We start from the raw sequence: 17855 nt of genomic DNA, 5'->3' as shown, positions 1-17855 counted from the left end.
TTCCACACGTCTCTAAAGCATGTTCAACAAAACTGAACAATATAACTTTATTCATGCACAGCTTATGTATGTACTCGTTTTGCTTACTCTACCTTTAACTGGAAATCGAGTCTGCAGTGTTCTACATACTGACCTGATAGTCTTGATGGTCTGGGTGGAGGAGGCCGCACATGTAATGTCAAAACAGTTCCAAGAGTTACTGTCACTGGGCGACCTGTAGATGGAGCTAAGGAACATCATCACATTGTTACTCTCTTATTGTCTTTCATGCTCAATAAAAGTGAAACTGAAGGTTAAAGTTGCTGCTGTTGCTTGAAGTTAAAGAGTTGGTAAATATCAGAGTTGTCAGATTATGTTGGACGGTTTTAAATATAACCCTGAACCCTAAGTGGAAGAATTATGCTTTTTACATTCAGGCTAAATCACACACAAAACAGATAAATAAAAACAGTGCAGATAATGTTATTAGAGAGACACGTGCACTGTTTAGGTTACCACACACCACCTGACATACTGACACGGATTTGATGTAACCTTACAGTTAATACAGACAGTATTCATACAAGTTTATGAAAACACACTTACCTGCCATCGCTTCCAAATATGCTTCCTCTCGCTGAATGCTCTGTCAAATGACTGGACCAGTGTACTTTAAAGGCATCACAGAGGCAGACGAAAACAACGGGGAATTCCAATAATCTTACGTTGTGATCATGCGCTTTGGCAATACGTCTGAAAAATCTGATTGAAGGTGGCTTTTGATTGGGTGGCATTGAGTGTCATTTCATTATGTAATGCACGAAAAGAAAGTGAAAGCAATTTTTATTTAAACTTAAAAGTAGAGCGTGTGACTTTTTCATATATATGCCACACAAATTTACACACCGTTAAAGAAGCCAGTCAGCAGGAAAAATCTCTCTGCATGCCAGAATTTACTGGAGTTTTAAATGTGGTATCAGTGGTAATATTCCTGCAACTAGATCTCTACTTGTGACGCATTTTACCTCTACATTTGCTAAAAAAGGGAATAAATGCTGCTACGGAGACAGAGAAAACGACAACAACCAGGAGTATGAAAAAGCCAAGAGGGGCTCAAGAAATGTTTCTGATGCTCCAAATGTGTTCAGAGAAAGGATTGTAGTTTATGAAAGGCATTCATCAGAATCAAATTAAATTACTACTTAGATACCTGCATAAACTATAGCACAGAATACAGAGTGTTTGTCTTTATAGGCACTCTAAGGAATGGAAAACACACTCATATGAGTGATTTCAAGTTTTGAATTCAAGAAAAAGGTTTCCACATTGATGGAAGACTTGTGTCCTACGAAATGCAGAGCTGACAACGCTGTCCCCACAGATCACATGATTCATCATCCATAAAGATGTTTTATCTGCAACCATATGAGAATCAACACGTGCAGCCGGTGAGAGTGACAGTCTCAGATTGATCAGAGGCATTGAATTAAAACACAGTGATTAACAAACTCTTCTGGGCTGGGTTAAGGTGTGCTGCTGTCATTACTTTTTTGAATAAGGATTGCCAAAACGTGATACTTCCTGTTTTGGTAATTCATCCCCCTGCCACTAGTGTTCCCAGTGAGTTGATTAGTCTTTTTGCTGCTTTTATTTCTTTGAGAACATGTCTGTTGTTGTAAAAATTGATTACCTTGTAAAAAGATTTAGCACGTGGGTTTGTTATCTTGTAAATATCAAATAGTAAATATATTTTTGCTTGAATCGTCTTTCTGCGTTTGAGCCGTGACAATCTCATAGAGGGACACAAAAGGACCTAAAATGGCCACAATGTGACACGAAGTGTTACCAATATAACACTAAATAAATGCAAAACAACAATGAGAAACACAAATGTGACACAAAATGACTAAAAGGAGACAACAAAGAGACATGAAATTAACATTACCACACATAAAATGACTAAAATGGTCACAAAGAGACACAAAATCGTGCAAAACATCTGCAAGATGCACAGTTTGAGAAACAAAAACAACCACAAATCACATCTGAGTAATTCTCTGTGGGATGAGTCAGAGGTCTTTTACATGAGAATGAAATATATCAAGGGCCTATTGTTTTATAATCTAACCAGGGTTTCACACGGACTCGTTAACAGCGACCTAAAGTTGCCATAAAAAGGGGAAGTCAGCAGGAATAGTCTTAGTTTCCTGTTTCTATCATCCTAAACAACCTTCACAGATCAGACTCCAGAATTAGACCAGGAGCTGTTATAACACCAGAAGCATCTAAAATTGGTCAGTGAACAGAAATTAATCTGATTATGTAACGTGCATGTAATAGTGGCATGGCACATTAATGCTGAACTGTATGGTTAAAATCGTTATTACAGTACCTAAAAGAATAGATTCCAAATCCCAGCAATGACAGAAAATCTCTGCAAAAATACAAACTAATGTTCACGTGAAGTGTAACTTCAGTATTACTGCTGCAGTGTATTGATCACATCCCTTCACTATAATACACTAAATATTCTGTAAAATGAACAAAACAACTTATACAGCTCACAAAATCCTTCATTTCCCAAGAACACCAGCACAAGTGTATAGAATGACAATGTGATGACGACTGAGTTGTTTTCTTCCAGTCTATTAAGCTTATAGGTTCCAAAAGAACAAGACACCTACAACAATAATTTGGTCTATTAAGGGCAGATAAAACAAATGTTTGCATTTTCTTGGGTTCCCCACATCTGCAGGTCCATTACATTACGAGTCATACTGTGTGTGCTGCGTATCTTTAGTAGATAAACTGTTATTAAGAGGTGCTGGAGGCCAAGCCTTGTTTTGTGTTTGCAATAGGCCATAAATGGATCTAACTGATACGACCAGCAGGTATCAAAGGGCGTTCAGCAGCACAATAGAGCCCCTAAACACACACACACACACACACATACCCCTCTCATTTCTGTGTTCTTTAGTTCGTTTGGACCTCATGTTTGTCTAAATTTAGCGTGACAGAAAAATGATTCTCTCCTCACTGAGGGGTTTCCATCTTTATCTGAGACTTATTAGAAGCACACAGGGCTGATATTAGAGTGCAGTTGGCCACACCAATACGTGGCCTTTGTTCCCTCTCTCCTTCCTGCTCTAACCGTCCCCGGCTGTGTTTGAGTTTCGCAGTGTGAGCTGTCAGTGCTGATCTCCTCTCACACTCGTTCGCCTCCTTGTTTTTTTGGGTTCTCGCATTTTTCACTCACTTCCTTTCAACTTAGCGAGAGGGTTCGACAGCAGGAGAAAAGAAAAAGGAGACAAAGCAAGACAGAAATAAAACATGTGTTGTACAGGAAAGTGTGCCCGCCTGGTGGGTCTCATCCTGCTGCCTTCAGCCTTCATCTGCATGATCTCCAATCTGCTGCTCTTCTTCCCCAACGGGGAAAAACTAGAAAATGACCAGATCTCCCTGCAGGTCTGGCTCATGGGGGGGCTCATCGGAGGAGGCCTGTTTGTGAGTAATCTACACGCAGAGGGTCGCCTTTGATGTTTTATTGGGTTTTCTCAGTCGTTAACTTTAGCTCTGTGTAAACCTGTAATGTTTGCTTTTATTGACTTTTATTGACTATATTTATTTACGAGAAACAACTGTAGGGTTCTGGATATCAGCGATCGGGCAGATTTATTGTTAATTTTTAAGTCTCGGCCTATCTTGGCTTTGATTTTAGATGGATTGTAATTATTTAACTCTTTATATCTGGTGGATAATCATCTATTGATAAGCAATGAATCAATAACACGACTCAAGAAGATTCTTAAAACCGAGTTCCGATTATAAACTATTCATATATAAAAATATTTCAGGCTGAATTAGAGGGACACAGCATAAGTACAAAGTTTCTTCTATTAAATGTAGTAGTCATTCAAGCAGGTATGTCTCTAAAATGCTGTAATTCATAGAGACATATTGTACTTTTACTACATTTATTTACCAGCTCTAGTTACTTCATAGGGTTCAACATGTAAGAATAATATCCTGATGTTATAAAATGTATTACATTGCTGTATTTAAACTATCCTTCAAGGTACAAAAGACATAAAGTTAGCTGAACCCCTGCCAAAAACAACAGCAAAATTGATTTTGATCATCTAAATACACAACATAATACTTCATTGTAGTATTTTATTACAGTTATTTGGGTATTTTTGCTCCATTTGTTCACAAAAGTATATTTTATTGCTTGATTTTTGCATTTTACACAGTGTCATTGCTACTTTGACTAAATAAATGACTGTAATAGTTCATCCATCACCATATGTGTGCATCAGTGGTGATAAAAGTATTTTCTGCTATAAAGTTAGTTCAAGGAAACCACTGGAGCAGATATTCAGATCTCATCTGGTCAGAGACACAACGATCTGATTGTGTGAGCTTCTGCCAACACTATCTTCATTTCAAAGGTTGACGAGAGCAATAAATAATTCATAAACATTTAATCCATCATATGGATCAGAGCAACCTTTGAGCCTTGTGGAAGGACAAGATTTTCCTACAGCGTTATTACAGCTTGGAACAGGAAGTCTGAGCACGTTTCTGCCTCTAACAGTGTAGCTGTCACTGCCTGCTGAGATGAGACAGTAAAATACCCAAATATTTGCTTTGAGAGATAAGAGAACATGCACGCACACCCAGACACACACACATATGTATAACTGCAAATGTGCCGTGTGTGCCTTTATGTCGACACAAACACTGAAAATGTTGTTAAAAAATTGAATTGAATTCCAATAACATAATGTAGGAATGTACAATCATGAAAAAGTTGACTTTTTTTCTGGAGGTGATGTTTTCTTTTTTCAACTTTTCAGATGATGTGCCCGAGCTGCTCCGCTATCAGGGCCGGGGGCAAGGGTTGCTGTGGAGCAGGTTGCTGTGGCAACCGCTGCCGTGTGAGTTGAATCATTTGAAGCTGTTCATCTACATGTTGTTATGGGCTGTAATGATGGGTAGTAAAAAAGTACTGCCAAGGTACATGGCATATAAAGAACAAATTACACTTGTGTATTTTAGCTGCAATTCATCACATGGACGCTGCAATCATTTACTTATCCTATGATTTTCTCTGAACTGAAGCGAGTTTGCAGTTTTAAATGTAAAGACATTATGCTTTGCTGAATATATTTTGCAGAAGAAGAGAAGAAACTCTTTATCACAAATCTAATCTTTCACTTCCCTTTAATTATCAGGAACTACACCGCTAATCAAAGCTCTGTGGAGCCACTCAGTCTGAACGGCCAGACAGGGATTTAAACTAACAGCTATTCACATTTGAAAAGGAAAAAAAAAAGGTTTAAACTTGACACTTTGGTCGCTGTTGCTTCTACGGACTGTTAGATTGTAAATTTCCCAAGAGAGGGATCAAAAAAGATCATCTCATTTCATCTCATCTCATCTTATCTTTAGTAAAAAAATGCTGTTCTTGAATCTTGGAACAGTTTCACACTTTGGATCAATATAGAACTAACTTCATCCAGAAACCATAAGTAGAAAACCACTCATATGCATTAAACCAAGACAACTGGACTATTTTGAGCCACCATCAAACACAACCTGCTTAAATATCACCTCAAAACTGTTCCAAGAGCATGTGACAGTCAAACCCACACATATGGACTCATACACCATTAAAAATCAGCAACAGATCAGGTGTAAATTCAAAAAGAGCTACAATATATTATAGCAGTTTGCAACCATAACTATTTTAGGATGGATAAACAACCCTACAGTAATATATATTTTTTTTTAAAAAACAACTATTTTGGACTTTGGGGGACTTGTAAGGTTGGATGTTGTTAAATGTCCTCAACCTAAACAGCAGCAGGACAGAGGTTATATTGTCTGGTCAGTGCACCTGACCTGCACCTGAACAACCAATAACAGACTATGGTGTGATCATGGACAATACATTCAAACTGGACGAACACAGTAGTTCAGTCGTTAAGGCCACTTTTTTTCCAACTAAAACTGATTTGTAAGATGAAGTCAGTCAATTTGCAGGTATTGCTGCATGCTTCTATTTTGTCTAGATTTTACTACTCCAACACATCTCTTTACGGAGGTCTCTGCATTGACTCCCTTCACTGGGTTCCTGCTTGTTTAAAGTTTTACTATTTCTGTCTTTAAATATTCTACGTCCAACATCTCCTTGTCCAGACCAGATTATTTACTCTTAAGCTTTGCAACACTTCACCTCATCACATCAGACGTGCAGACTCACTGCTTTGGCCTGGCATGTAAACAAGCCTCAACAGTCTAACAGTCTGGTTGCCTACTTTCTTGTTTCTTGTTTGTTGCAGAGAAAATCCTGTGAAAAAAGCCCAGTGGACCTTAAGCTGAAATTTCATTAGTTGTGAGGTTTTTTTTGTTTTGTTTTTTTTGCATTAAGTAAAGATTTTTTTTTTCTTTTCAGGTAAAGTGAGCCAAAATAAAAAGACCCCTCTGTGACTGGAAAATATCAGCTAAACAACATTCGTTTTATTGTTTCCCACATTTTATTATTGCTCTTAGACCCCACTTATCTCTGCTATTCAATTAGAACATCAAATCTTTCCACTGACAACGTCAGGCTGCACGTCTTGTGACAGTCAAGTTGGTCAAAGTTGTTTCTCGGTGACGACAGCACCCTCACGGGGATCCACACGCCCATGAAAATAACAAAACATTCACACCGTGTTCCCAATTGTCTTTCAGATGCTGAACTCGGTCTTCTGCTCCGCCTTCGGTCTGGTTGGAGGGATTTACTGCACCAGCGTGGCCTCGGCTGGTATGGCTTATGGACCCAAGTGTCAGGTGGCCAATGGCGGGTGGGAGCAGCCGTTTGAAAACACTGGCACGTGAGTGTTCCTCCCTACATCACTCACTTAGATCTATTTATTCTTTGCATGCTTTACCAAGGTAACAGGAGAACAAGAGCTGTGATATGCTGAAGCCCTGAGCAGGTTACAAAAATGATTCCATTTGTAGCTCTTCCTTGTTCTTTTGTTTAATCTCTGTGATCTCATTAGTTATATTGAACTCCCTTATCTGTCTTTGAGAAGCTGAGCAGCTTCAGTTAATCATAAATGTAAAATCTATAAATGTAATATCGTAATTATCCAGTAGGTGGCGCACTGAGCCAGCGCTTCATGATCTGAGTCATGTTATAGTTAGTCCTCTTCTCTTTTTAAAACTTTAATTTAAAAAGAAAAAAACATTTCAAACTTTACTTGCTTTTTTTTCTGGCCTGAAAGCAATATGATGTAAAATAAGACCCACCCTGTGAATAATGGCACCAGTGACGCGGTTTACAAGCCGAGGCAGCTGCATGTGAATCACCTGATGGAGGCCCGTCGGAACAGCTGTTAATAAATATGAGCATGTTGTTAATATGTAGACTGTGATGACAGCAGTTTAAAGGGCAACAGTGTTCAGAGAGGAGCGAGTTTGATTACACAATGCAAAGCGGGATATTAATGTTCAACCTCAGCTTGTGCTTCCTCCAGCAAACCTTAATTTCCCCTTTTTGTTGTTTCTGTTTTTCTACATTGAGTCCCGTGGAGCTCCAGTTCACTCTCTCGTCTGCTGCACACAGACTTTAGTGATGCAGCATTTCCAACACTGCTGAGAAAGATTAAGGAAAAACAAGATGTGATTCTTTAAAACCACACTGGCTGAAGATGTCACACGTTAAATTTAAATTGCTAGTTTGCATTTTATCTGGCATTTAACCATAATAAAAACTCTCATCTCCCATGCATAAAGAAGTCAGTCTGAGAAACAGACTTCGATCTTGTACCATGAATTAGTTATAATTTCAACAGCCTCACGGTTCATTTAAAAGCAGCTTTCAAACATATCACTTGACCTGAGACTGGGACATTTTTTCAGTACATTTTTTAAGGATTTCTTGGTTTAAATACAAAAATTCAAAGTCTACTAAAATGAAATTGTTTTAACGGAGCAGCTCAACATATTAGGAAATACACATTGAATGACTTACTGAGAGTTCGACACCCCTCTCATATGTTTTTAGCTTTTATGTGGTTTAGATCATCATAAGGATGCCATACAGGAAACCAGATCGCATTTTTACATTTTTGCACTGTGAAAAAAAATCTATCATGGAAATAGAATTATTCATTTTTATCCTTTTTTCAGTATTTCTGAAATACACAAAAAATACAGATGAAATTCCAATTTATTTATTTATCTTTAAGTGTAGACTTCTACTATTTACAATTAGGTTTTTGCATGTTAATTTGTGAGATTTCAAATAGTTGGAAGGAGCATTTGTTCCAGATTTGCTAAACTACTGTACCCTACAGACATCAGAGAGGGACTGAGTGTATTTCTCAAAAGGTCAAACTCTCTCAGTTCCCCTCCTTTATATATTTTCCATGGGCTTTCTTTCTTCACTCCTCACTTGTTCCATTTACCTCCTTTTCCCTCACATTTTTCCTCAACTCTGTCATCACAGCTATTTTTTCCCTGCGCCCCAACCTTGGCCTGCTTCACACATACTTTCACCGTTTCTTCTTTTTTTTTTTGTATATCTTGTACACTTCTTATACTCTATAACTGCTCTCCCTCACAGGGGTAATACCAGCTACCTCACTAACCAAACCTTGTGGTCGGTGTGCGTGTTCCCTGAAAACGCTGTGATGTGGCACGTGGTTCTGTTCTCCATCCTGCTGGCCATGGGTATTCTGCAGGTGGTTCTCTGTGGCATCCAGGTTGTCAACGGTTGCTTGGGATGCATCTGCGGGGATTGTCGGGACAGCAAAGACGTAGGTGCACACGTCCTACAACTCCAGCTCTGAAAAAGTAAAAAGGTGTTGGAGAAGGTGGATTCATTCTTTGCAATCACACACTGAGCACTGAGCAGGACCTCTAAAGCAACATGTTCTGCACTGACTTGTTGGGTTGCTGGAAGCGAGCCAGCTGTGTTTAGTTTGTGGCCTTTTAGTAGCTTCCCAATGCTTTAGTGCTGTTTTGATTGCAATTCTAAATTTCCATTAGGTTTGTTATTGATGGGAACAGGAAAGGAGGGATGTGGGTGGATTAATGGAATGTAGCAACTGTTGTTCCACTGAACAGGAAAATGATAAGGGAAGCTGCACTCACTTGAAGAAATAGTTTGACATTTTGGAAAATATTCTTGCTACAGTGTGTTTTTGTACAGAATAAAGAAACAGTATGTGTTGATGTGTTAAAGGGTAAGCTGTAGAGACTAAGTGTATATTGGTACTTTTGGATAGAGCCAGGTGAACTGTGTCCATCCTTAGCTTAGCTTAGTTTTGCTATTTTAGCACTGCTAGCTATGGATTTATCTTTGCCATACAAAAACTAGTAGTAATCCCCCAATAAAGTGGCAATAAAGTGAATATCTATGTATTTCAAATATTCTAAACAATACATTTCCAGCAAATTATTGTTACGTTTGTTACTTTAAATCATTATATACTTTGAATCTAAACGTTTAGGCCCAAAGTAACTTAAAACACTAGATTTGAACATCTATAGCAAAAATGTTGAACACATTATATTTAATTGGTTTCTTTTGTACCAAAAAAAACAAAAAACAAAACAAAACTTTAAAAACAACTTGTAGGGATTTTTTTAAAACTTATGACTGAAGTCATGCTCGCTGCTTCCACCTGTTTCCAGTCTTAATGCTAAGCTAAGCTAACCAGCTGCTAGTGCTAGCTTTGTTTTAGCCTTCAGTGCAGATGTGAGAGTGAAATATACTTTCTCTTCTAGCTCTGGTCAAAAACAACAATGACAAAAAAAACAGCAAGAACAAAACAACAACAGCAACAAATATCTAAAATATACATTTAAACAGCACATTTTTTGAGTGCGGTCAGAAAACATGAACATTGCAACTCAAAACACATTCAGACAAAGAAATCTAGGACTAAGATACAAAGTTGAAAATGCGTTACAAGATTAATTGTAATTGTTAATTTGTATATTCAGAATAATGCATGCATATTAAAGTCCATATGACCCAATTTCTTTTTTTTAATTCCTTATTTTTATTCATGTAAGCTTAAAGGTATAAAAAAAACCTAATTCCTTTCCACTAAGGTGCAATAAGTAAACCAGCTGCTTGGCAGAAACTGTTAGAAAGTCAGAAATATGTACTTTTCAACACAAATGTCTGCAAAGGTTGAAAATTAAGCTCCGGTTGAGCACATGCTTGAATGCATGCTGATTTTTAAAAGTAAATAAAGCACAACACAGATACTTCCATGAGTCACCAACACTGTAGCAACCAAAACATTATTCGGTAATGTTCTACAGTTGTAACTTTTCCAAGAAATGCAGGAACACCCTCCGGTGGATTGTATCAACAAACGACTACACATTGACATGATGCTCCGCTTTATTAACAGCTCCGTCAGTCATCTGAGACCTCACCTCCTGTCTGAGACATAAACATGTGACTTCTGTCCTGTTACAGGATGATGGTGGACTGTGAAAGAGAAGAAGATGATCCTGCTGTAACCTGCCTTCACAACAGCGAGGACACATTCCTCTATTTGTTCAGTTTCTGGGATATGCAGCATCTCTCTGATGAAGCTTGTTGAGATTTTCTAATGTTTCTATCTTTTTAAATATGTCAAAGTCTGACTCTATTATTTTGTGAATTTTGTTCTTCCGCTTGTGTGCACTAGCTGACTTTCTTTAGTCAAAAATAAATACTGAATTAGGTAATTTCCAGACTGAGAACCTCACATGGGACATATATGGATCAAACTGTAACTGTAAATAATTGTTTGTATTTGCTCCACAGTTTTACAGTGTTTATCAGGTGAAGAGGACAACATAATAAAAAGCTACAATTGAATAAAAAGAAGTTAAGTTTTTCATTTAGCTCGGTGGGTTGGCTTTGTACAATAAAAACAAGGAGTTCAGTTTGGTTTGGTGTCACTGTCAGTACTTAGCATTTCAACTAGAGAGGCATATCGTTAAGCACTGAGCAGCGATCTCTGGAGCTGACAAATTACATGGAAGTGTCAAAACTGCAGTTCCTCAAATGGCCACTTCAAGCTGCCTCCATAATTAAGTCGAACCCCGTAGACCATCCATCCATCCATCCATCCATTATCTATACACCGCTTAATCCTCGCTAGGGTCACGGGGGGCTGGAGTCTATCCCAGCTAACTCAGGGTGAAGGCAGGAGACACCCTGGACAGGCAACCAGTCTATCACAGGGCTACACTTAGAGACAGACAACCAAGCACACTCACATTCACACCTACGGACAATTTAGAATCACCAATTAACCTCAGCATGTTTTTGGACCTTGTGGAACCCGGAGAGAACCCACGCTGCACGGGGAGAACATGCAAACTCCATGCAGAAAGATTCCGGTGCCCCCCCGCAACAGTGCTAACCAGCTGCGCCACCCTGCAGCCCACCCCTTAGACCCACATGTTAAAATGTCCAACTTTACAGCAGAAATAAACACGTTTGCAGCCTCGTACAAAAAAGAGTTTGGTCTCCTTTTTTATTCAACTCTTGTATATTTCAAAAAAATAATTTTCCTGCCCAAAGTAAAAGCTGCTACCACTTCCACCAGGCTCCCAACAATGATGCATCAAGGAAGGCAGGAAACCAGATACCACTGAATAAAATAGTCTTATTTAACAAACACAACGTGCTAAGACAATTGAACACACGCAGTTATTTTCACAGCTGTCTATCGGTACACCAGAAAGTGCAACCCAAATGGAACTGTATTTAGGTGATTTAGTGATGAACGCAAACCAAGCTGGCACGCAGGGTGGCAGGCAAACAAAACCACAAGGCAAAACGGAGATCATGATCAAACATGTTATCAGGAATATAGTCGTGGCTGGGAAGCTTGACAAACAAAATGGGAAGGCGTACAAGTGGAGGAGAGGGGCGTGTTCCAATATCCAATACCATCTAGTATGCCTGAAAAAGACTTCATGTGTCAAATGCAGTATGTGTAAAGTACCCTGTCCTCCTACATTCGGTTGGATTTTGCTGTATGCAGCCCTGCATGCTTTTCTGGTTACTCTGCACAGTTACATCACACATGTCACAGTGTCTTCATGAGTGCAAACAAGCTGAAGTCGCTAACATTGCACAGATAGATGATTTTACACTACAGACTGCAACGGTTAAAGTTTAGCATTACAAAAACAAAGTAGTATGTTGAAATTGTGTGCATACTGCATGAAACTGTACGTACTTTGTGTGAGCAGCTGCACTAGATGCTTGAAGGAAAAGACAAATATGCAATTTGGAACTCACGCGAGGTATCTCTCCAGAAGGGCTGATTGTGCAATTTGGAGCAGGTGATGTGGGTGTGTCAGACAGGTGACTGCAATTTAACGAAGCCAGATTTGATGATGTGCACTTGCTTTTTGGCCACAAAAGAGGAGGCAAATCCCCACAATGCGACTGTGTAAACAGATTTATGCACCCCCTAACACGGAAACCTTGGCGCTAACTGTTTCATTCACCAACTCTGATTATCCAGTTGAAGAACTTCTGCACAATCACCCTTCAGATCTCTGTCAATTACTCGCCTCATGCTGTGCCCATGCAGACAGACAGCCAGCTCTAACAGGATTATTGGGAGTCGAGACAAGGTCAAAGGTCAGGATGCCCCCCGGTGGACACCCTGAACACTGCAGCTGAATAAACAGTCCACCGTCTTTCTCAAGCAGTTCGAGCCTAGTTGCAGGTTAAGCTCCTAATCTTTTGTTGCCATGGAGCGGCTTCGTGGTAATTGTTACCTAACTTTCGAGTTAAAAGCCTGTTGTGGAGCTGCACCCAGGTAAATATAGACACTGTCTCTTGAGAGAGACCAAATAACCCAAAGCTGTAGCTCAGCGCTAAAGCCAAGCCTCTCTGACAGTAGAGATAAAAGCATTTACCTGCTTCAGTGGCCTCATTTCCCCATTAATGATTTCTACACAAGCTTTTTCATCCTTTTCAGAAACAGCCTAAAACAAAGTGAGGTCTGAGTGTGCAACACCATGAATCAGAGCGGCTCCTTTCAGCTTTCCCGTCTTCAAAACGTAGTACTTCCAGGACAGACGGGGAATTATGTCGCTGTGCCTTAGCTAAGTGACTGGACAGTGTTAGCAGCGCTCTTATATAATGCACAGCACAAAGCAAGGAAGGAGCATTAGTGTGAAGAATTTGGAATAAAAGAATGGTAGGACAAAGGGAGGAAAACGGGAAGGGGGCCCATTCTCAGCCACTTCTCATGCAAATGGTCGCCACACTGAAAGAATTCCGAGGCAAAGAAAGTGCTGTTTAATAGTGAGGTGGACAAACACTGATGTCATCACACACATGCTCTGTGGAAGACAGAAAGAGGAGCAAAAGAGGAAAACAAGCCTGTCGTTGGAGCTTAATATTCTTCTGTTATGTCTCATTTAGACCGCGGGGAGGTCATTATTCAGAAATGTGCTTCCCAAAAATGAGCCCCCTCCTCCCTTCTGTATCCCCCCTTTTCAGGCCTGACTGACCTAACAAAGTGGAGACAGAAGGGAAACGGGACACTGAAGCAGAACAGGCTGGAATGGACCAGAATAGTAAAAACAGTTTGAACACAGCAGCATGATGGTACAAACAAGTGCTGTTTATACACCACTGTACTCCTCCCATTTTTTGCCTTTCTCATCTGTATCTGGGATGAGATCTGTCATGCACACCCACAGCTGCAGCCTCATTTAAAAGTAATAGTCACGCTACAACCGGTGGCCAAACACAAATTTCAACTCAGACACACATCGCTGATAAGTCAGCAGCGTCCACCACCCAGTAATTATGTCAGCCGCACTATGAGTGACCTCAGCAGAGCCACAGAGTAGACAGTCAGGCACATTCAGCAACTCTGCCACCACGTCCAAACTCATATTTGCAATAAATATATATCGTTGACTTAATTTTTATAATTTTTTTTACACATGTGCTATAAATATCATTCTCACACTGTGACTGGCAATAATCAGTAACATCAAAATGATATTTTAGAGTAAATTAATGCTCATAATGTATAGATCCCAGTTTTAAAAGTAATACCTGCCAATGGTTAAAAAAAAAAAAGTTTTAAGATGCTTCCTGGGGCTGCATAATAACCGAGATGTGATATTTTACACTGGAGCAGCACATTAACAACAAGACATCGAGTCACTTTTTGCTTGTTTTCATCTTTGCTTGATGGCAGCGTATACGTTAAAACGCACTTGAGAAAAAGGGAAAATATGCACCAGCCATGTCTGCTCTGCTTGGAGGAGGTGCTGGGTGAAATCAAGCACAAAGAAAGCAACAGTATATGTGTGTGCATTTTTTCCGTATTTAGCGTTGTAACAATGTTGGACAGTGGTACAGCCAGACAAATATATAGCGGTGGTTTAGATTAGATTTCTGCCGTTCAAGTAGTCTTTTTTTAGTCACTCACTCTTATCATTTGCTTATGCAGGCAGACTGCCATGTAGAAATACAGGAGAAGTCATACACAGTATATTAAGCTTTATTATGTAACCCTCAGCTGAATAAAACCTGGAACAGCTGCTTAAGTGATGCCTTTTTAATTGTTAATAAAGCTCATAAGATAATTACAAGTTAGATTACACGAGTAATTACACCGTTTCTTTCTTTTAACTGAAGGTTTTGGGTCAATCTTATATTGTTCTGCAGGATTGTTTCCAGAGCTCTCTAAAGGAGGTTTCATGTCTACATTCTGTGAGAACCTGCATAAGAGATTCAACTAAATCCACAGCTAAACCTGATCACACACTTAAACTAATAAAAACATGCACAGACATGTATTTTATTTGCATATAAAAATCAGATGCTTTTTTTTTTTTTTTTAACTATCTCGTGCACTTTCTCAGTGATAAAAATACAAAATCTGAATCACTACAAAGTCAGTGTAAATATTTCTTGTTGGTCAGATCGTCTTGGTTGTATGTGGTTAAACAGAGGGTGGCTTCAGTGTTCAAATGCATCTGTATGGGAACAACAAGAGAAACGGTTCTGCAAAAAAGATCTGTTGGAAAAACAGTAGTTACAGGATTTCATTTCAGTTCTACGACTATATGATACAAGTCCAACTGGCCAAAAGGGTTATTGGATTTGGCTAAATAATTAGCATATTTAAAAAAAAAAAAAAGGCATAAAATGAAGGCACTGTATTAACCTCTTTTTTTTTTTTAAGTTACCAGCCAGCCTGTAGATCCTAAACCCTTTTATCTCAACCTAATTGCCTCCACTGCTCTCTGATTTTGCAACAATTTGTAGAAATGAGCAGAGAAAAGATTGTTAGTCCTGTTTTGATGTCGATGTAGACACACACACAAAAAGGCTGAAGGAGAATTAAAAAAACAGCCGGCTGCTCTTTGCCCTGTTATTGTCCACATCCAGCATTATCGGTCCATTTGCACGACGTGTCCGTGATTAGACTGCTTTTCTCCTGGAAGATTAATGTAATCACTGAGAGCTGTACTGAAAGTGTGCGTCTTGGTGACATTAAAACAAGGCATGTCACAGAAACATGAGTACGTGACTGTACAGAGGGAGGAGCAGGCTGAGCAGAAACAAGAGGGGGCTACAGAGACCCGAACAGGCCTCGAGCGACTTCAGCTAGTCAGACCCGGCTCCACAGACACATGCCAGCATGTTAGAAAATCAACAAACTGTGTGTGTGGGAATGTTAAGAGGTCTGACGGGGGAGGGAAGGGGAGAGAAGGTGAAATATGTAATTGGTAACGGGGGACTGGACTGGTTTGATCCTGCAATGACTAGACTTCAGCTTGTTTACACACCACTACATCTGGTGTCTGATTTGCATACCTTTGTGTTAAAAAGAGTAAGTTATTGGCTGGAGAGATTTTATGCATCTCATCAGCGAGCCTCCACACAGCCCTTCTACTCTCATAATCCTCCTGTTGTGATGCAACGCAAGGTCACAACCTTCCATAATGACATAATATAAGTTGGCAAACGAAATCAGCAACACTCTTAGGATGTAAACAAGGGGATTTTCAACCTAAAGGGGGCAGGAATCTCTGGCAAGTATGCCCCACAACATGTAAAGCCAAAGCTCGTTTGTGATTCCTGTAACTAGATTTGCTGTACAATGATTAACAAGATGGGAACGAAAAGGACTGATTAAACATCAAAAATATGCACAACGCATTTCTCAATTCTTGGTCTTTTTATTGTGAAATATTGGAGATTTGTACCTATTTTGCTGTGAGAACCATTAAAATAAAACAATCTCTAAAGACGACATTCTCCCTTTGCATATTAATACACAGACATACCGGCCAATAAAGAAGTGACATTTGGCTGTGGAAGGTTGCATTAAAAAGGTTGAAATTAGTGATTTAAACCACACACACAAACATCTAAATACTACACCATGCCTCAAATACCCCTTTTCCACTGAGAAGAACCAGGTGCTAGTTCCCTGCTGGTGCTAGGGCCAGTGCTTAGTTGGTTCCAGTTTAAGAACTGGTTGCTTTTCCATCAGCAAGGAGCCAAGTTAGAGCCACACCATACGTCACTGCATATGTAGCTGTTTACTGAACAACGCTCGCGCCACACGGATGTCCACACAGGACTCCAGACTTATTCACTGGTGTGACCAACTTTCTAATTTGTTTGCAGTTCTCACCTTGTCACAGGCAAAACATATGACTTGCTGAACATTTTTTTATCGATAGACACTACAATTGCCACGTTGTAGACTGCTGTAGCTGCTGTTGGTGGCCGCGGTGCCCAGACAGGTGTGCGACCAAAGATGACTTTAAAAAGAGTAAACTAGGTAGATCTAATGACAGATTTGTCCAAGATGAAACTGAGGGATTTTTTTCTCATGCAGTCTTTTCTATGAGCAGAATAAACAGTGCATGTAGGTGCGCTCCGTTTTTCATTAGAAGACCGTATTTCTAAGCATAAATACTGCAGTACACCGAAGTTATAAAAGTACTGTTTTCCACCACTGTGATGCTACTGGTGGGACATAATTGTACCGGCTTTCAGGGCGCAACAGTTTGTGCAAAACTTCTGTGTCCCGGGACTCATTCCAGTACATTTGTGATCGGACCAGGGATGTCCTGGCAAAAAACTACACAATTCACTGCTTGTGTGTCCCATTCATTGGTCTCGGTGGTCATGATAACCCTGCACCCAGCCCCTGACGAACTTGGTGCTTAGCTCTGGCCCAGCAAAGAGTTGGTGCCTGAAAAGCACCAGTTTTGAGAGCCTGGAGCCAATGCTTAGGCGGTGGAAACACAAAGAACTGGTGCTTAGTTAGGCATGAGCACAGAACTAGCACTGGAACCGGTTTGGTGGAAAAGGGGTAAAAGGGACATCTATGTGGATGTTTAAAGCTGATGCAATGGTTTAAAGAGACCTGAATGAGGAAACAAACTCCCAGCCCTTTAATGAGGAATTGTATGGGTGCTTTGTTTACTTCCTGTTTTCACTGAATTTGTGGGAAGTACTTTTTGAACTCATCATGACCCTGCTGCTGTCTTTGGCATCCAATAAATGCTCTATGGTAAATAATCTGCACTTTAATTCATCCATAGCTAAGTTCTACAACACGTTCTACACCCATAGAGCTGCCATGCAAGGCGCTTGTGTGCCATCAGGGGAAACTTAGGGTTCAGTTTCTTGCCTCGGGACTCTTTGGCACATGGAGGGGTTTCATCACCAACCTTGTGATTAAACCTGTTCCACCACCTGAGCCATGGTCGCCAATAAAGACACTCCTCCTATTCATGAAGTGTATGAAAAGCTCAAACAAACATATTGTCTCCTGCTTTGAACTGCAATGAACACA

The 17855-nt window shown here is 39.8% G+C and overlaps 1 protein-coding gene across 1 annotated transcript; it reads left to right on the top strand.

Annotated features, from left to right (window-relative positions):
• Positions 1 to 3247: 3247 nt before the first annotated feature.
• On the top strand, positions 3248 to 10870 carry tm4sf5 (transmembrane 4 L six family member 5). The gene is made up of 5 exons (XM_008287401.1): positions 3248 to 3483; positions 4839 to 4919; positions 6721 to 6863; positions 8603 to 8795; positions 10475 to 10870. Exons 1-5 carry the CDS (start codon positions 3310 to 3312, stop codon positions 10490 to 10492), a joined length of 609 nt encoding a protein of 202 aa, XP_008285623.1. The 5' UTR covers positions 3248 to 3309; the 3' UTR covers positions 10493 to 10870.
• Positions 10871 to 17855: the final 6985 nt, after the last annotated feature.

This window comes from Stegastes partitus, unplaced genomic scaffold, assembly GCF_000690725.1.
Source record: "Stegastes partitus isolate 25-593 unplaced genomic scaffold, Stegastes_partitus-1.0.2 Scaffold499, whole genome shotgun sequence".
NCBI classification, from domain to species: domain Eukaryota; kingdom Metazoa; phylum Chordata; class Actinopteri; family Pomacentridae; genus Stegastes; species Stegastes partitus.
This window is presented reverse-complemented; position numbering and strand designations above follow the sequence as displayed.